At 34.4% G+C, this 15,609-nt stretch overlaps 2 protein-coding genes across 2 annotated transcripts; both read right to left on the minus strand.

Annotated features, from left to right (window-relative positions):
• Window positions 1-944: 944 nt before the first annotated feature.
• ddx55 (DEAD (Asp-Glu-Ala-Asp) box polypeptide 55) lies at window positions 945-9,852 on the minus strand. The gene is made up of 14 exons (XM_051909046.1): window positions 9,664-9,852; window positions 9,528-9,578; window positions 9,359-9,445; window positions 6,216-6,307; window positions 6,077-6,139; window positions 5,849-5,998; window positions 5,562-5,751; window positions 5,235-5,317; window positions 3,876-4,007; window positions 3,690-3,782; window positions 2,293-2,407; window positions 1,792-1,960; window positions 1,417-1,709; window positions 945-1,300 (listed from the first exon to the last, which is right to left on the minus strand). Exons 1-14 carry the CDS (start codon window positions 9,769-9,771, stop codon window positions 1,145-1,147), a joined length of 1,782 nt encoding a protein of 593 aa, XP_051765006.1. The 5' UTR covers window positions 9,772-9,852; the 3' UTR covers window positions 945-1,144.
• A 395-nt stretch (window positions 9,853-10,247) lies between these two features.
• On the minus strand, window positions 10,248-15,258 carry tmed2 (transmembrane p24 trafficking protein 2). The gene is made up of 4 exons (XM_051909049.1): window positions 14,947-15,258; window positions 14,235-14,427; window positions 12,625-12,732; window positions 10,248-11,229 (listed from the first exon to the last, which is right to left on the minus strand). Exons 1-4 carry the CDS (start codon window positions 15,124-15,126, stop codon window positions 11,105-11,107), a joined length of 606 nt encoding a protein of 201 aa, XP_051765009.1. The 5' UTR covers window positions 15,127-15,258; the 3' UTR covers window positions 10,248-11,104.
• Between the last annotated feature and the right edge of the window lie 351 nt (window positions 15,259-15,609).

Here is a 15,609-nt window from a genome sequence, read left to right on the forward strand (position 1 = left end):
TTTCTTTTTGAAATGAAGCCTTTTTTATTATTATTATTTAAATTTTTTACACTGTTTTCTCTAAACATTTCCATGGACCCACAAAATATGATCATCCTTGTGCGAGGGACCCCATCCTAAAATTTCAATTTGAAAGTCCAATTTATATAGTGCAAAAAATATTAAAAATATGTCTAAATATTATTAGGAAAATATTTCGTTTCTATTATTTATTACTTTTTTTTTTTCTAATGTTAGATGCATTATTTATTTGCTCATTTATTGTTTTCTTATTTTAATTTTTATTTATCTATTTTTAAATAATTTGTATATACTTATTGTAATCCAATTTTTATTTATTTTTAACTAAAATATATTTTTTTATTATTATGTTTTACAAAAAGGTTTCACTTAAAAAATAAATAAAAATTAGATTATAATAAATAAATAAAATCAGAAAAAAGTAAAAAATGAGCAAATAAATACTGCATCTAACAGTACAGTGCTACAATGAGTAGGTAAAATTTAACAATTAACTTAATAGAAATTTAATATTCTCCAAATAATATTTAGACAAACATATATATTTTTTTTATAATATATAAATTGGGCCTTTATACAAGAAACTAAATGGATTGGGCCTTTTGGGTCCCTTGCACAAGGATGATCACATTTTGGGAGACGGTGGCATCTAACAGATGGAAAACCCCTCGTTTAAAGTACCTTGAAATACCATATAAAGTAACTTTGTGTATTTGACTTACATATACTAAATTACACATAAGTACAGCAGATGTTTTTTTCTTTTTTAAGTGGGTGAATTGAAACATCACCAAATTAGGAATTTCAAATGGTAGTCACATTTTATTTGGTTTCTTTTCCATGTGCTTTATATAGGCATTATTGTTAATAGGAAAATATAGATCATATCATTTCCCAGAGAGACCCTTGGCTTGAAAACACTCTTGAATTACCAACAGAAACCTTTATTTAATTATTTTTGAGCAGTGATGTATATGGAAGATAGTTAATACAAAAGCACATTTGCGATGAAAGCATCCTCCTTGTACAATACAAAGACAATCAGAATGAAAATGTCACTGCTGTACAACATATGTACACACTGAAGTCACATGACGTCTCAGACATGACCGCTCATTCTCCATCAGGACTGTTTCTCTGCTCTTTTGGGATGTGAACTTCCTGCTGAACTCATGTGCTTGTCAAAGTCCTCTTCACTGATCTTTCCTCTCTTGAGTTTCTTCAGCAGACGCGTGTCACTTAAAAGCTCGTTTAAGTCTTCGTTGTCAACATCTGATTCCTGTGAGCACACAAGTTTAGCATTGAGACTTTATATTGGTTTTCTATTCTTATACACGTACTTTTCAAACGTAGTAAAAATGTGGATTCAGAAAGAGAAAAATACGAATAACACACCTCATCCATTTTTCTTTTGGCGGTCTTCTTTTTCTTTCTATCCTTCCTGATCTTCTGCTTGGACCAGGCTTTGTTCTTGATGAAGTTTTTCCTCAACGGCGTCTCTTTCACTTTCTCTTTTTGCTCCGCCAGTCTTTTTTGTCTCAGTTTCTCCCTGTTTTTATCTTTAAACCGGATGGTGTCTGTGTCGATGGTCTCCTGTTTGAAGTTCGGGAAGGTCTTTCCTTTCAGTTCAGGCATTTTAGGCAAACGAAGGAGAGCGAAGCCATGCGCCAGAGCAGCAAAATCCAGGTCTGTACAAGGTATACATCATTTTAATCAGGTGAATTATCTTGATTTTGCCTCTTATGAAATGTGACACACAAAGTCACTCACCTTTAATGCGAAATATCAAACTACACTCGTGTTTGGCGTACGCCTGCACACATGACACAAAAGCTTTCATGCCTTTCTCAAACATTGCTCTGTCCTGTAAAGCCATTGCCTTCAGTTTAGGCAGAACATCAACCACATCTTTCACTGGAGGATACAACTGAAGGGGACACTGTGGCAAAAAAACACAGGATTATTAAGTACAAACACTATTTTACAAGCTTAAACTCCAACATATAGAATAACGATACTGAGAATGCAATGATATTAGGCACAACAGGGTATATGGTGTATAAAAAATTGAGCATGATGCTAGAAACACCAAGGGCATGGGTTCAATTCCCAGGGAATGCATGAGCTGAAGATAAAAGCATCTGCCAAATGCATGATTGTAAATGTATTTTTTTTAGTGTGTAAAGCCTAATTTTGTAACTTACCCTATTTATAAGTGCCATAATGCTCACTGATAGTTTGTATATGAAATTAAGTTTCTCTCTGACTTACCTTTTGATTAATGGACAAGAAATTTACATATGACTCTTCCATTGGCAGGAGAAACACAAGTGCATTGCCTTGGTTTCCAATGCGTGCCGTTCGTCCACACCGATGCACAAAGGAACTAATGGAAATTTGATGACAAAAATTAGCAACAAAACATTTAAATAGTGTCACCTTTAAAACAGTATTATTTTATACTTATTTATATACTATTAAGTAATATTTTGAATTAGCTTTTATTTTTTTATTGTCTGTTTTATTTTTCATTTTATTTTAAGACTTGGTCATTTTATTTAATACAGAGCCCCTAAAGGGACGTGGTGATGGAAAAAATTATATTTCAATGCTTTTGCATTCCCCCAAGAAACTTTGCATAAGTTCACAAAGAACTCAAAAGGTTTGTGAGCGAATGCAAAGTTTCTCGGTGGAAGGCAAACATTTTGCCTGTACAAACACTGAAATATAATTTTTCCTCCCATTTCATATTCTTTTCCATCACCATGTTCCTTTAGGGGCTCCATAGTTTAATATTTATATATAACTTTATTTTTATTTCAGTTTTAGTAATTTAAGTACTTCATTTCTAATTTTCACTTAAGTTTTTCACCTAATATTTATACTTTCACATACATATACATTGACTAAGACCAAGTTTTAATACTTAAGATAAATTTTTTTACGAAGAATGCTTAAGTTTTAATACTTAATGATAGTGGTTTGTTCAATGCAGGACTTGGCAACTCTGGCCCTCAAGATCTATTTTCCTGCAGTTTTGCTCCAACTTTAATCAAACACACCTGAACAAGCTTTTCAGAATTAGTAGGATGCGTCCGAAATCACATACTTTCTTGAGTAGGTACTTATTTTTTAAAGGGGTCCTTAATTATGATTTCACTTTTAACTTTAGTTAGTGTGTAGTGTTGCTGTTTGAGCATAAACAACATCTGCAAAGTTACAACTCTCAAAGTTCAATGCAAAGGGAGATATTTTCTTTTACAGAAATGCCTGTTTAAGGACTACAACAAATGGCTGGTACAACGAGCTTCTTCCCGGGTTAGTGACATCACAAACCCCAAAATGTACATAAACCCCGCCCCCAAGAACACACAACAAAGGGAGTGAGGCCATGTTGGGCTGCTTTAGAGAAGAGGAAGAGTTATTGTAGTAGAGTGTTGTTGACATGCCGTCATTTAATGCTGGACTGCTTCACAAACGAGGGTCAATTCAACGCTGGAGGTCGTGTTTTTGCTCACACCCAAATAGGGGCAAATTTGACAAGCTATAACGCTGTAACGCCTCTAACCTCATGTCAGCTGACTTTATGAGCACTCATCAAAGGATGAAATAAATTATGCAATAAATGTGTACATAAGCTCAAGTATGTTCATGCATGTCCTGGTTACCTCGCACTGCTTGGTGGGTCATATTGAAGCACCCAGTTGACTTCTGGTATGTCGATGCCTCTCGCCATGACGTCTGTACACACGAGAATCCCACTGCACACAAGCATAATGCATTTATTCTTCATCTATAACTTCCTCTCTGTAAATAGCTAGAAAGACATCACAATGAATGATGCAGTCCATTACCTCTTCAGCGCACGGAAATCTGCAAAGATCTTGTTTCGTTTATGTTTCATCTTCCCGTGGATGCAGTGGATGCTGACGTTCTTGATCAAGACTTCCAGGGCTTTACCGAAGTACTCCACACAGGCGCAGGTGCTGTGGGTATGAAGGGTAATATAATGTTAGGATGGTTGGACAATATCATTAAGATTTACAATACTGGTCAAAAGTTTGGAATAATTAAGTTTTTTTTTAATGCTTTTGATGTTTTATTACAATTTAAAGGGGATATATATATATATAAGAATTTTTATGTATTAATCACTTTTTTTATTGCCAATGTGTGAACAGCTTGTAAAAAAAACGAGACCTTCCCTGACTTCCTAGGTTGTCTATGAAAGCCTGCAGACTGATTTTTATGTGAAGGATGTGTGACGTTTACGCTCACGAAAGCCTCTCTTCCATTCAATGACACATGAAATGAATGTTTATACAATGTTTAGGGTAATGCCAAAAGAGCCATCTCTACTGTAATGTCAATGTGTCATAGAAAGAAAAGTAGTCTCAAATATACTTTATAATCAATCATAATAGTGTAATTTTAATGACCTCATCTGTCGACATGATGCTGGTGAATCACAGAGCTGCTGCAAACATATCCACATCACTATGAAACGATCGGTTTGTGTGAGAAACCAAACAGTATTTATATAATTTTTTACCTCTAATACACCACTACGTCCAACTGCTTGAGCATCCGGTGTGTGAGGTCTGAATGCACTCTGATGATGGAAGTGATCGCTCACATTCATTGAAGCAAAGTGCGAGACATCACTTCCGTCATCAGAGTGCATTCAGAACTCACCAACCGGATGCTCAAGGCAGTTGGACATAGTGGTGTATTAGAGGTAAAAAATTATATAAATACTGTTTGGTTTCTCGCACAAACCGATCGTTTTGTGTCTTAGGACATCAATGTGTCGTCACGAGCCGCAGGGTTTAATTTGGATTTGTCTGTGCATGTTTTTTTGGCTCTTATAGATGGAGTTACCATTGACAAGCATTATACGACTGACAGACCGCAACGGTTGGAGTTAAAAATCATCATTTGTGTTCTACTGAAGAAACAAAGTCACCTACATCTTGGATGCCCTGGGGGTAAGCAGATAAACATCAAATTTTCATTTTAGGGTGAACTATCCCTTTAAAAGAACTGTTTTCCATTTGAAAGTGAATTCACAATATTGCTGTTTTCACTGTATTTTTGATCAAATAAATGCAGCCTTGGTGAGCAGAAGAGACTTCTTTCAAAAACATTAAAAAAATCTTAATTATTCAAAACTTTTGACCGGTACTGTATGTGGCAAAATCAGTTGAACAAACCTGAAAAACACAAGATGCTTCTCATGTTTATGCTGCCTGAGAAACGCCACCAAAGTGTTGAACTTCTCCTCTGCTCGACACATCTACACATAATGAAGAAAAGGTTCAGATAAACCACACAAACATTGAGAATTAGTTCAAACAGGCTTATATACCCAAGTCAAATTCCTTCATAATGAGACATATATTATGAAGTAAATGTAGTCAATCAATACTGATTTCATGTCATAATTAACTGAATAACTTTCTGAAACGCCCCATGAAAAGGCATGACTGTGCATTTATAAATCAGTCCCTGCTTGTTACAGACGGTTATAGCTGACTCACTAAGTAATAATTGCTGAGTCTGGCTGGGGTTTTCTGAACGCTCGAGGCCTCCACTCCTTTCTCCTTCACTGTGATACGCACAGGGTTGCGCAGACCCGCCCTCACCAGCTTCTCTAGCTCTTGCGTCTGTGTGGCGGAGAAAAGCCCTGTGCGCCGCTGCTTGGGCAAATACCCCAGAATAGTGTTTAAACTGAGGAGGCAAAGAAAAAAGCTGCATTAATTAATAGACTGTCATTTATGAATTAAGAATTTCGTATTTTTTCTGACTGATGATAGAAGAACATTACCTGGCTTCAAAGCCCATGTCCAGCAAACGGTCAGCCTCATCCAGGACTAGAACGTCCAGAGACTTCACAGCGGTGGCCAAATCAAGTCCATCTGCCTTCCTCCTAAACATGTCCTCTAATCGACCAGGGGTCGCGATTATGATATTGGCTCTGTGAAGAGCACAGGACATTGTATTTGCTTTCAGATTTAGTTTTAGACGGTAGAAAATAGCAGTGCAAAATACTCACCCCTGAGTCTTAAACTTCTCTACATCCTCAATAGGGTTGCTTCCACCAATTAAGAGAATCTGTCTAAAAACAGACGCACGTTTTGTAAGGCTTACATCCTCAAACAGTACAGTAGATACAGTAGATGCTTTAATCTCACCTAAACTGAGGAAACCCCTGCAGAAACTGGCCCATCACCTCACTGATCTGCAGTGCCAGCTCACGGGTGGGCGTTATGATCAATGCACCCACCTGACAACACATTACAACAGACACTAGATGAGTAAAGTTTGTTGTGACAAACTTTGATGTTGGCCATATGAAAGTTTGATATGCTTTAAATTTAGTGAAGTGGAAAGAGAAATAAAGAGAGGCATAGCTAGCATGAATTAACATGTTTTAGCACATTGTTAACATGAATTAACATGTTTTGCTAGCATGTTTTAATAGGTTGCTAGCATGAATTAGCATGTTGCTAGCATGTTTCAACATGTTGCTAACATGAATTAGCATGTTGTTAGCATGAATTAATATTGTGCTAACATGATATAACACATTGCTAACATGTTTTAACATATTGCTAGCATGTTTTATCACAATGTTAGAATGATTAACATGTTGCTAACATGCTGTTAACATAATTTAACACGTTGCTAACAAGTTTGTTGTTTAACAAGTTTGCTAACATGATTTTCATGTTGTTAACATGATTAGCATGTTGCTAGGATGTTTCTTACATGATTTAACATGTTTAAATTTAACATAATTAACATGATACTAACATGAATTAGCACATTGCTAGCATGAATTAACGTGTTGAAAACATGTTTTAGCACATTGCTAGCATTAATTTGCATGTTGCTAGCATGATTTAACACGTTGGCATTATTAATATGTTTTAACACATTGTTAGCATGAATTAACTTGTTAACGTGTTTAAACATGTTGCTAACATAAATTAACATATCACTAGCATGTTTTAACACATTGCTAACATGAATTAACATGTTGGTAGCATGATTTAATGATTAGATTAGATAGATTGATGATTGATTAGATGTTTGCTAAAATGAGTTAGCATGTTTTTTTCATGATGTTAACATGATTAGCATGTTGCTAACATGCTGTTAAAGGAACACTCCACTTTTTTTTTTAAAATAGGCTCATTTTCCAACTCCCCTAGAGTTAAACAGTTGAGTTTTACCGTTTTTGAATCCATTCAGCCGATCTCCGGGTCTGGCGGTACCACTTTTAACATAGCTTAGCATAGTTCATTGAATCTGGTTAGACTGTTAGCATATCATTGCAGCAGGCGCAATGATATTACGCAGCGTCTCTCACAAATGTCTCCATGGTTGCAAGTCGTGCTCCCTGTGCAAACAGGGGGTCACAGGCGCTGCGTAATATCATTGCGCCTGCTGCACCCATGGTACGGCAGCAAAGTTCCTTGACCATTACGCCGGAATGACAGTATAGTTCCTAGTCATATCGGCCTAGGAAATTACAACTTTTCATTTTCCGTCGGTCTTAGTACACGATGTAACTACAGAAGAGTCAAGTTTTAAATAGGAAAAATATTGAAACTCTTTGGTCATTTTTTAACGAGATGCTAACGGTCTAATCAGATTCAACAAACTATGCTAAGCTATGCTAAAAGTGGTACTGCTAGACCCGGAGATCGGCTGAATGGATTCGAAAATGGTAAAACTTAACTGTTTAACTCTAGGGGAGTTGGAAAATGAGCCTATTATCAAAAAAAAGTGGAACGTTCCTTTAACATAATTTAACACATTGCTAGCATTTATTAACATGTTGCTAAGAGGAATTTCATGTTGTTAACATGATTAGCATGTTTCTTAGATGATTTAACAAGTTAGCATTATTAACATGATACTAATATGAATTAGCACATTGCTAACATGATTTAGCACATTGCTATCATGTTTTAGCACGTTGCTAGCATTAATTAGCATGTTGAAAGCATGATTTAACATGTTGCTATCATGTTTTACTACGTTGCTAGCATTAATTTGCATGTTGCTAACATTAATTTGCATGTTGCTAGCATGATTTAACACGTTGGCATTATTAACATGTTTTAACACATTGTTAGCATAAATTAACTTCTTAACGTGTTTAAACATGTTGCTAACATAAATTAATATATCACTAACATGTTTTAACACATTGCTAAGATGAATTAACATGTTGGTAACATGATTTAACATGTTTGCTAAAATGAGTTTGTTTTTTTCATGATGTTAGCATGATTAGCATGTTGCTAAAATGCTGTTAACATAATTTAACACATTGCTAGCATTTATTAACATGTTGCTAAGAGGAATTTCATGTTGTTAACGTGATTGGCATGTTTCTTACATGATTTAACATGTTAGCATTATTAACATGATACTAACATGAATTAACACATTGCTAACATGATTTAACACATTGCCATGATGTTTTAGCACGTTGCTAGCATGTTGCTAACATGATTTAACATGTTGTTAACATGATTTAATGCATTTCTAGATTATTTTAACATACTGATAGCATGATTTAACACATTGCTACCATGTTTTAACAAGTTGTTAACATGAATTAGCATGTTGCTAGCATAATTAACATGTTACTAATCCATAAGGCTCCAGGGGGTTAATAAAGGCCTTCTGAAGTGAAGTGTTTTTGTAAGAAAAATATCCACATTTATAACTTTATAAACTATAATCACTGGCTTCCGAACGCGAGTTGATTCCAGGAAGAGTGACCCGGCGCAACTTTGACCCGGCGCATGACGTACTAACCTGATCTTACGCTACTCCTACATCCTACGTCATACGGCGGAACTCGACTCTCTCGTTAACGGACAATTATAGTCTATAAAGTTATAATTATGGAAATTTTTCTTACAAAAACGCATCACTTCACTTCAGAACGCCTTTATTGGGCTTTTTTTGGGCTTACATTTATGATGGGTGGATGTGCTTTTTTGGGCTTCAAAAAAAAAAAAAAAAAAAAAAAGAAGGGTACCATTCACTCCCATTACAAAGCTGGGACGAGAGGTTAATTTTTAATATAACTCAGATTGTGTTCATCTGAAAGAAGAAAGTCAAATACACCTAGGCTTAAGGGTGAGTAAATCATGGGATAATTTTCATTTTTGGGTGAACTATCCCTTTAAATAGTAGATCAGTATGTCGGCTTTGTCAATGAGGATGAACTACACCTATTTCTTTCCGCAAACATCTGATGAATAAGAAGACAGCAAAAACTATATGTAAAATTGATCATCTTAATACACACCTGCATCTTTTTTAACTTCTCTTCTCGCTTTAGGAGAATTTCTAATGCAGGAATCACAAATGCCAGAGTCTTCCCACTGCCAGTCACCTGAAATTACATTGAAACACATCTGTGACATATTCTCAGACAGATGTCACATGATGATAAAAATACATATTCAGATACTCACCGCTTCAGCAGCCACATCTTTATTACTCATAAAAAGAGGGATGCAGGCAGCCTGAAATTGAGGAGTTAGCAAAGTGTAAATAATCTAATAAGAAGCATGCGAGTACACATAAACTGGATACTAATCAAATAAATACCTGAACAGGAGTCATATATGTAAATTTCAGCTCTGTAAGCGTCTGTAATATGCTTTCATGTAATTTCACAGGTAAACTCTCCCATTTTCCATCGGTAATGTTTTCCATAGTTCATGAGTTTAGATGAGTCTGATCCATAAAAGTAAACACATGAGGAGAAGATGTGTGCTTCACGCAATACGCTCCGAATGGGAAATATGCGGCTGCTACAAACGTTCCGCATCGCCTCTGAGAGACATCAGTCTTCCTCCGGAGGGCGTTTGGTGATTTCTAAGAGCTGAATCATCGATTCAGAAAACTCAGAATGATGTTTGTTTCGTTGGCCTTTATCTACTAAGAAGCATACTCGTTTAAATAAATGATTTTTTTTTGTACATGACCTAAAACCGCTGAATATACGATTAGCGATGAGAAAAGTAACATGTACCACGTGACAAATATATTCGTTAAAACGCACTAACCGCGAAAAGGAAAACATTGGACATTTAGTTATATCTATTATAACAAATAATACAGCATGAAATGTTACATGGCACAAATACATGACTTCAATGTTAAAAAATGATTTAAAAAAAAAAAGGACATTTTAAGAACATGTTTTATGTTTATTAAATCAAATCCATATTTGACATACATATTCATTTAACTTCAGAAGTTTACAGTTTTATCATCAGTTTCCCAGTAGTCTTAGCCAAATAATTTTGCATTTTATTTATAAGAGTTGGTTTAGACAACAAAAATGGTACAAAACTACATAAAGAACTCCCTGTGTGAAGAAACTGAAGAGAGAGAGAAGAAAAATAAATTGGGCCTACCCTGCCTAAACATTTAAAAACACACCAGAAAAATCTGCAAAAGTAACTAAGCAGTCATTTTTATCACTTTACCAGCATCAGGTTTAAATATGTGCCACGGAGGTTGTTGGCATAACTAAATGTGATAATGAGCAGTGAATATGGCATGAAATGTGTTTGCCGTGACAGTTCCTGACATTTTACGTCAGTGGCTACTGTACTGACTTTTCCCATTTGCTCACAACAATGGCTTTATTATAGCTTAATTACAAAATGCTATTTCAAACAATCCTAAATCTTTCATTGGGGGAACACCTAACATCACCTTTACTTCATTCTCGTAGTAATGTGCAATTGTAACAGTACTGGAGAAAGAAAAAAAACACCAAGCAAAAAAAAAAATAGAAAGATGCCTGATCCAAATAAACGCACACAAGTTGGGCTAAAACAAAATCAATGAATTAATTTGTAACCGAACTTGCACCCTTTACCAAAACAAACAATGAAGAGATTTACAAGTGGGGCAAATGAAAACAAAAAGACTTGTGGACTAGCGAACAACCAAGTTCTTCTGATCTCTGTTGAATTGGACATCCAATTCATGAAACTGGTAAATCACGGACTCAATGTGTTTATGTTGAGGGTTTTTATACGACTCTCCGCACTTCAAAGAATCTCTTCAGGTAGTAAATCTGTCCGAGGGTCATGGCCACCAGCACCAGAGCCTCAAAGAAGGACCACAGCACCACCCTGCTGTTCGTGTTGTCATTGACTGGAGGACAGAGACAAAAATACACAGTCAAAGGCAAGCTTAGTTTAAAGGTAAAAAAAAATAGAAATAAAAAAAAAAAAAATTCAAAGGCCATATAAAGATGCATATTTCTGCTGGTTTCATTTTTCAAAATTTAAAATAATAATAATAATAATAATAATAATAATTTAAAGGCCATTTAAACATGCATATATCTGCTGGTGTCATTTAAAAATAAAATAATAATTTAAAGGCCATTTAAACATGCATATTTCTGCTGGTTTCATTTTTCAAAATTTAAATAATAATAATAATAATAATAATAATAATAATAATTTAAAGGTCATTTAAACATGCATATATCTGCTGGTGTCATTTAAAAATAAAATAGTAATTTAAAGGCCATTTAAACATGCATATTTCTGCTGGTGTCATTTTTCAAAATTTAAATAATAATAATAATAATAATAATTTAAAGGCCATTTAAACATGCATATATCTGCTGGTGTCATTTAAAAATAAAATAATAATTTAAAGGCCATTTAAACATGCATATTTCTGCTGGTGTCATTTAAAAAAACTAATAATAATAATAACAGTAGTAATAATAATTTAAAGGCCATTTAAACATGCATATTTCTGCTGGTTTCATATTTCAAAAATTAATAAATAATAATAATAATAATAATAATTTAAAGGCCATTTAAACATGCCTATTTCTGCTGGTTTCATATTTAAAAATAAATAAATAAATAAATAATGATAATAATTTAAAGGCCATTTAAACATGCATATTTCTGCTGGTTTCATATTTAAAAAAATTAATGTTAATATTAATAATAATAATAATAATTTAAAGGCCATTTAAACATGCATATTTTTCCGGGGCAACGTAAAAATAATAATAATAATTCAAAGGCCATTTAAACATGCATATTACTTCTGGTTTCATATTTTTAAAAAATTAATTAATAATAATAATAATAATAATAATTCAAAGGCCATTTAAACATGCATATTTCTGCTGGTTTCATATTTTAAAAAAATAAAATAATAATAATAATAATAATAATAATAATAATTCAAAGGCCATTTAAACATGCACATTTCTGCTGGTTTCATATTTAAAAAATTTAATAACAATAATAATAATAATAATAATAATAATTTTAAGGCCATTTAAACATGCAAATTTCTGCTGGTTTCATATTTAAAAAATTTAATAATAATAATTTAAAGGCCATTTTAACGTGCATATTTTTTCTAGGATGATGAAATGATCTCTCGACATGACTTTCAAAAAACTTTACGTCCCATCAGTTAAAACAGACGGACACAAACTTAGAGCTCATCTAATTATTTTAATATCAAATAATAGGCTGGTTGATCACATTATCAGTAAGGAGGATGTCTTACTTGCGCGGTGTATTCTCTCTCGGACCTCCATGTATTCCTGCTCATGTTTGACCGCCGTCATGGCAACCGCCAGCTCATTGATCATCTCCTCCAGCTTATTCTGATGAGCTGGAAATAAATTAATAGGAATTTACTCATGGCGATTGAATCAACACAAACAAATTGCAGCGTATGCAGCATGCAAATGTAACACACCTGGTTTTACAAACAGCAATATGCAAGTTTGTAATCACATAACCTCATATTACACATGCAAGAGTTGACAGGTCATAAACAGCTTTAGTTTTTGGTGCATTATTAAAAACACTGATCGTATATACAGCATAAAACCAGAATGGCCAAATCAGGCAATGGGAACTTCAAATAAACCTCTCCTTTCCATTCACGTTATGTCTTTAACACAAAACCCACAGCTCACTCTTCAGGTTTAACCCGCATCTTTATATGAGCACAGGAGTCAGTAAACGTTCAGATCATTTCTCACACTGTCTTTACACACACAGGTGCACGTTTAAGTGTTAGATTGAAGTTTAAAGCTCAACCAATGTTAAAACAATCTACTACACAGTCTATTCCTACCATCCCAGCTGTCACCACCTCCTGGAGAGGGAAGAAAGTCACGTTAGAAGTAAAAAAAAAAAAAAAAAGATTATTTTTAAATGATTTTGGTAACACTTTAGATAAATACATTAGGTAATGAAAACTAGTTCTAAAACATTTAGTTAACATCTTTGTTAATTTTCAGTTTTAATACATTTACTAATACATTATTAAAATCAATTTGTTAACTTATTATTATTTAATGGACTTGAACTAACAATGAACAGTCGTAATTTTATTAACAAAGATTAATAAACACTGGAACAAAGGTATTGCTTGTTATTAGCTAATGCATTAACTAAACATTAACTAATGGGACCTTATTGTAAAGTGTTACCATTATTTTTTCTTCAAATAATGAAAATTAAAAATTTTATACTTTTTCTAATATACAGTAGTGGCCAGAAATGATGTCCGGAGGAGATTTTAGTTTTTAATGACCCTACAAGTTCAATTAAACCATCAAAATATGAAGAAAATATTTTATATATTTTAAATATGAGGGAAGCACTAAATTTGGTTCAGGTACAAAATAATTTGGCAAAAAAGGCAAACTACAGCTACAGATTTTATTTTACACATGAAAACATACAAAGCATACATTGTTTTTGCACGTATTTATAATTTCTTTGTATGACAGTCTGGCCAAAAATTATGCTGGCACAATTTGTCATGTTTCATTGCATTATTATCACAAATAAAACCAAAGCACAACTACGCAACATGTTTAAAGTCTTCATGAAATTTTAATAATATTTGAATAAAAGGTGAAGATGCCACTTTTGGCCACTACTGTACAATTTCTAGCCAATTAAATATTTTAGAACTAGGCAGAAAACATTATATTCATTACAAAAATGTACATTTCCACAACTTTTTTATTGTGTTTTGCAGCTCCCAGATATTTCCAGGTTTTCCGTGACCGTGGAAACCCTACCATATGGCGCACAAGAGAGGACACTATGAGAAACAAACTTCTCAGAAAAGCTTGCGTCAGTTTCTGCGCTCACCCTCTGTCTCCATGTCCTGTCCTTTGGGCGCCTCGCCGATGTCGATGGTGAACATCACGATCTTAGGGGTCATGGTGGACATCTTGTTGCTGAAGCAGAACTTGTAGGTTCCGTCCATATGGGCGGCTACAGAATACTTCCCACTGGACTCACGGTCTCCTTTATAGATCTGCTTCCCATCCGGACCTGTTATCTGTTCAAGACAAACAATACATTAGATTAAATTAGAATAAACCTCAACTTTAACAGGTACATGACAGGTGCTATATCTAGTTGTCTATAATTACACGTCACTGTCTTTACATCAGCTTTTGCCTCAAAAAAAAAAATGACAGTACTATGTATTTATATGGTACTCTAAGAATACCTTAGTACAAGCAGTACTAACCAAACTATTGGATTACCATGATACCAGAACCAAAACACCAAGGTAATACCAGAGTATTTGTTTTGTTTAACAACCATCTAAGCAAAATAGGATAAAACAAAACCACATTACTTTCCCTTTGACCTTGACTCGTCTATATGTTATACATTATCCAGTATCTAAGCTCAAAATAATCACTCTCAACCAGTAATTCACTTCCGGCTCCATCCACCATCTGGAGTGAGCAGACAGCGATACCTGCAAACATCCTATAGAGGCTGTTTATGGTCTACTATATCTTTCTAATGATATTTAATAATATTATACGTGTATTTTAATGCCCACCTCCACGTCGATGTCCAGAAAACCTCCCTCGGCGACCTCAAACATCAGGCCCATCTTCGTGCCCGAGTTCACGCGCTCATAGAAACACTCCTCCGCGTGCGCGTCTATGCTCACAAAATAGCCGCTCGCCGTGTAAGACAGCGCGCAGAGGAGCACGACTAGTTCCGAGAACGTAAACATGTTTGGTGCGGTGTATTAATGGAGGATAAAACCCATAAAAGAGACTTTACGCCGCACGGCACCGATTAAGGCGGAGACTGACAAGCGCTAGCTGCGCTACTGATGATGCCACGTCAAGCTTTAGACGAGCCGCACGATGGGACAAAAAGGCACCGGAGGCAGTTCGCGTTTGGAAAAAAAAAATACAGGGGAGCATTATCCATTTATTTTATTTTATATACTAATACAATATAACAATACAATATTTATTTTGTTAAAACAAAATCACTATAATGTAACTCAGAAAAAAATGTTAGATGTTGAAATTAAATACGCCTATGTTATATTATAAATTTACTTTTTATATGCGGAAATATGTCCAAAAATTATCCACAAATGTAAATGGACACCACGAAATCATTCATACTTAATTTAAAATAGAAAATGCTCACTACCTTCATTTTTTTAACCAGAACAAGGAATAACAAAGCAAAAATACTGTAA

Source organism: Ctenopharyngodon idella, chromosome 10 (genome assembly GCF_019924925.1).
Source record: "Ctenopharyngodon idella isolate HZGC_01 chromosome 10, HZGC01, whole genome shotgun sequence".
Classification (NCBI taxonomy): Eukaryota; Metazoa; Chordata; class Actinopteri; order Cypriniformes; family Xenocyprididae; genus Ctenopharyngodon; species Ctenopharyngodon idella.

Excerpts from the sequence above, each read along its gene's own strand:
- ddx55 (XM_051909046.1), bottom strand. The coding sequence starts at position 9,771 with ATGGAAAACATTACCGATGGAAAATGGGAGAGTTTACCTGTGAAATTA. Across the intron at positions 9,446-9,527 it reads AAGATGTGGCTGCTGAAGCG|GTGACTGGCAGTGGGAAGAC; the intron begins GTGAGTATCTGA and ends ATGTAATTTCAG. Across the intron at positions 4,008-5,234 it reads AAGCATCTTGTGTTTTTCAG|CACCTGCGCCTGTGTGGAGT; the intron begins GTTTGTTCAACT and ends TCATACCCACAG.
- tmed2 (XM_051909049.1), bottom strand. The coding sequence starts at position 15,126 with ATGTTTACGTTCTCGGAACTAGTCGTGCTCCTCTGCGCGCTGTCTTAC. Across the intron at positions 14,428-14,946 it reads TTCTGGACATCGACGTGGAG|ATAACAGGTCCGGATGGGAA; the intron begins GTGGGCATTAAA and ends TGTCTTGAACAG. Across the intron at positions 12,733-14,234 it reads ACAGGACATGGAGACAGAGG|CTCATCAGAATAAGCTGGAG; the intron begins GTGAGCGCAGAA and ends ATTTATTTCCAG.